This window comes from Otolemur garnettii, unplaced genomic scaffold (assembly GCF_000181295.1).
Source record: "Otolemur garnettii isolate 467f Iridium unplaced genomic scaffold, OtoGar3 scaffold00006, whole genome shotgun sequence".
In the NCBI taxonomy this organism is placed as follows: domain Eukaryota; kingdom Metazoa; phylum Chordata; class Mammalia; order Primates; family Galagidae; genus Otolemur; species Otolemur garnettii.
In genome coordinates this window covers 26,175,223-26,179,882 of record NW_003852401.1, presented here as the reverse complement: position 1 = coordinate 26,179,882, position 4,660 = coordinate 26,175,223, and the positions used below count along the sequence as shown (strand labels likewise).

Genomic DNA, 4,660 nt, shown 5'->3' with positions numbered 1-4,660 from the left:
CGACTATTTTTTGGTTGCAGCCGTCATTGTTGTTTGGCGGGTCCGGGCTGGGGATTCGAACCCGCCACCTTAGGTGTACATGGCTGGCGCCTTAGCTGGTTGAGCTATAGGCGTCGAGCCCAGTGTGGGGTTTTCACACACAATCCGAAACACTTTCATCAAACTGGTTAACATAGCCTTCGTGTCATTTTCTTAGTTATTATTTTAAAACATTCACATTCTGCTCTTAGAAAGATTCACTTGTACCCTTGTAAGATAAACCTCAGAAGTGATCCCTCTAATCCCCCTCCCTCATCAGGTGTTATTTTTATGGCATATACCTTAATACTAGCACAGAGGTGAAGGCTTGCCTTGAAAAAAAAAATCTTATCCACTTATGCCAGATAACACCATCCAGATGTTAGCTACGTGACCATCTCAGTGTGCACTGGGAAAGATCTGACTTACAAGCCGCAATTCCAAACCTGTAAACTTTCTACAGCATCCTGCCTAGCAGGTTCTGTCCTAAGACTACCTGGGCTAACCTTGCCTTAAGTGCTCTGCCCACATGCCCCTTCCAACTGCCCCAGGGAGTTACCAAAGCCAGAGGCCTGACTTAGCAAGCAGTGAAGATCTCCAGAGACACGTTAGATGCTCTGAAATATAAGGTGTGTGCTCCCAGGGTAAAAACACAGGACAAGAATTTTTATACCTAGGACTGGTAAATCTGACACTTCCCCGCCCAACACCACTTCTAGCCGGCAAAATTCATATATCCGTAAGACATATTCAGAAGTGTAGCTGAGTAATCTTCAGCTTCAGGTGCATGAGTGATATTCATTTCTCAGCAGAGCGAATGCTTTACTTTCAGGTTTTCACTTGACAGTCCCACCTGTGGGGGTGGGAAAGTGATATAACCACTTGGGCCTCGGTTTCCTTATCTGTCGCAGGGGATACGAGCAGGGCCTATCTCACAAAGCCTGGCTAGAGCAAGGGCTCAATAGGTCTAGCCAAGGCTCTTTTAATCTCACTTCTTGTTGTTCATATAACTGCTCTTTGCATTTGTGTAGAACTCAAGTTCCTGCTCCAGTTTCCAGGACCCGAAGATCGCCGGCATGTTTGACCTGACCCCGGAGTACCGCCAGCAGCACTTCCTCACGGGGCTTCTCTTTACAGAGCTGGCTGCTGCCTTGGATTCGGAAGGAGAAGGGTATGTTTCTTTCTTTTTTTTTTTTTTTGAGACAGAGCCTCAAGCTATCCCCCTGGGTAGAGTGCCATGGCATCACGCTCACAGCAACCTCCAATTCCTGGGCTCAAGCATGTCTCCTGCCTGTGCCTCCCAAGTAGCTGGGACTACAGGCGCCCGCCACAACGCCTGGCCATTTTTTGGTTGCAGCCGTCATTGTTGTTTGGCGGGCCCGTGCTGGATTCGAACCCGCCACCTTAGGTGTACGTGGCTGGCGCCTTAGCCGCTTGAGCCACAGGCGCCAAGCCAAGAAGGGTATGTTTCTGACTTTTAAAATGGGACGTGAAGCCAAAAAAAGAAAATGCTCCTTCAAAAAAAAAAAAAAGAAAACCCTGCCACCCAAATTCCAAAGCTTGACAAGAATACTCCACTGTGCATCATTTCTGAGAAGCAGAAGCATCCTTGCCTTGAGAAAATGGTGCCTGTGGGAATGCAAAAAGATGGGGGGAGGGGAAAGAACCCCCAAATGACATTTTTTACTCACTTGTTCAGAGAGTGGAATTGCCAGCTCTACTATAGCAAGTTTCCCAGAGATGCTTTGGTGAACTCCCCAGGAACAAAGCTATTTTTCACAAAGGTGACAGCACTCAGAGGCAACTGCAAGATGCCCCTTGGTTCACTGCTGACAGAGGAACAAAGGAAATAATGATTGAGAACAGATGCCCGGGGTCCAGATCAGGTTTCTTGCAGATAGGCCGGAAGGATACCACAAGTCCAGCATTTATGAATCTATTTACCTCTTACCTCTCTGATCACTCAGGAGCATGTAGCAGTATCTAGTCTAGAAGTCAATGGACAGAGATGGAGATAGACCACCCCCTTCTTCCTTCCTTCCTTCTCTCCCTATGCTCCGTGAGCCATAGGATCAGAAAATTGCCACCTGTCTCATTGAATTGAAAGAGGCAATGGCTTCTAAAGTATTATAGATTCCATTCAACAGTTACTGAATGTTTACCACGGGAAACACAGTTGAATGTTACAGCGTATCAGAGATATATAAATGCACAAAACAGACAAATCTCCTGCCTCCCTGTAGTTTACCATTCAGGAACTCAGATCCAAACCTCCTTACAACTGGAAAATAATTGAGATCGATTCTTCTGGTGTTCAGATTAGGCACATAGAATTGAAAGAACTTGCCCAAAATTACATAGCAGAACCAAATCCAGAGCCATGGTCTTCTGAATCCCTTCCCAGGACTCATCCTCCCATATCAAGCCCTCTCCCCATCTGTGGAACCTATTCCTGTGACTCCCATTGCAAAATAAGTTTCTGGAATAAAGTATAGTAATCAATGGTAGCATGGATGTTTATGATAGATTTTTGTCTAATTGGAAGTTCTCAAGTTCTCTCAACGTGCTTATAATTTAGGAAACAAGATGTCCCTGCATGAAACAATGACAGGAGCCCAAGTTTGTGTAACCAAAATAACAAGTGTGTGCCAGGCTCTTTGCGCATTGCCTGAGCCTCTGTCTCCCTGTAGGTCAGAGTGGAAAATCTCGTGTCCTTATCTCTAAATTCTGCCTCATTCCAGATAGCCAGGTTCTGAGTATATGCTTAGAAAGCTTCATTTTCCATGGCTTCAATTCCATCTTCTCTCAACCCTAACTAAATCCCTCCCAATTTTCCCGATGGAATTGTCTACCCTATAACTAACACAAATTTCCATAGCAACAACAACAACAAAAGATGTGCATTGACACATATGCTGAGAAGCTGCGGAGAAGAAAGTCTGAACATAAAGAAAATTGCCTTCACATAAAAACATGCACGCACATTTTCTTAATTGTTCTTTAATGGGATTGCTTTAAGTGATTTCTGAAAATAATCTTTGGTATTTACATTAGCATAGTTTCTATTTTCATTCCAGCTAGAAACAGCTCTGACATCTATTTTTGTTGCTGTTACACTACTAGCAACAGGGTGGCATACATTCAGGGATCATCACGTAATTATGTTTAATCAGGTAGATACATTCTTTAAACACACACACACATACACTTAATACCTTTTCTACCCCCCAGAGAGTAGCTAATTAACAGTGTGACTCCTTTGGTAACACAATAATCCCTCATTACTGTGTTGTAAGTTACTCTCCTGGAAAGCCATCAGAATTACTGTCACAAGGTCACCATGCAGGCTAAACCCTCAGAAAAATTTCTCCCTCTAACAATACTTTTTATTGATCAGCACTTCCCTTTGCTACCAAGACCATAAATAGACTTACGAACACCTGCCCATCTGTGAGAAGAGGGCCAGTAGGACATATCTCTGTACCTGGACCCCTGTACAGAGCCACAGCTTCAGTTTCCAGTGGGTCTTCCTGACACCCCCACACCTGGGTATATCCAAGCATTTGGGAATTGTCTGGTATCGTTGTGCTAAGCTAGAAAATTGCACTACCCTATTCAAAATACAACCCACTGCCAGGACACTAAGCTTGCAGTCAGAATGAGAAAAACTTTTGAAATTCGATTTCCAATTATTTTATTTTAGCCACAGTGTACAAATCTGACTCATTTGAAATTTTGGTTAATATTTTCTATATAACTAGATTCTGATGTATCCTTATTTTATTTTGAAAGAAAAAGGTATATTTAAAAAATGATAGCATCTACAGCTAGGTTTCAGATACTCTACTGAACGCTACATTTTATTTTATTTACTTTTTTTTTTTTTAAACAATTTTGGTTGGGGCTGGGTTTGAAGCCCTGGTATATGGGGCTGGCACCCTACTCCTTAAGCCACAGGCACTGCCCTATTTTATTTCCTTTTTATTGAACTATAATTTATAAGCAATAAAGGACCTAAATATTAAGTGTAAAGAGCAATTAGTTTTTACCTATAGGTAATTACCAGCCAGATAAAGATAAAGGATATTTCTATACCCCAAGATATTCCTATTATTCCCCTCAGTCATATTCCCCCACATTTAACCACTATTCTTTTACCACCAGAGATTGGTACTGCCTAGTACAGAATTTCATATTATTTTGCTGAGATCCTTCAGGGTGGTTGCTTGTAGTTAATATTTGTTTCTTTCAGCTCATATTTTTCTTTCAATTTTATGTAGTATTCCTTTGTGGAAATACATGACAATCTGTCTATTCTAAATAGGCATTTGAGTAAATGTCAAAAGAATACTGACTGCGGAAAGGAAGAGTAAATGCAAAATGCAAAGCAAGCAGACGATAGGAAACGAGATGGATTACAGACAGAAGACATGACATAGAAAGTAAGAGAAATAGGACACAAATCAGCAAGACCAAAAACAGTTATTTGAAAATATCAGCAAGGCTCGGCACCTGTGGCTCAAGTGGCTAAGGTGCCAGCCACATACACCTCACCTGGTGGGTTCGAATCCAGCCCGGACCCACCAAACAACAATGATGGCTGCAACCAAAAAATAGCCGGGCGTTGTGGTGGGCGCCTGTG

The 4,660-nt window shown here is 42.7% G+C and overlaps 1 protein-coding gene across 1 annotated transcript in view; it reads left to right on the top strand.

The window, feature by feature from the left end:
- The window catches only part of DOCK8 (dedicator of cytokinesis 8), a 217,001-nt gene that overhangs the window by 160,278 nt on the left and 52,063 nt on the right, over positions 1 to 4,660 (top strand). The window contains exon 28 of the mRNA XM_012814018.2: positions 1,050 to 1,189. Within this exon, the coding sequence (XP_012669472.2) occupies positions 1,050 to 1,189 (140 nt within the window). The remainder of the gene's footprint in view (positions 1 to 1,049; positions 1,190 to 4,660) is intronic.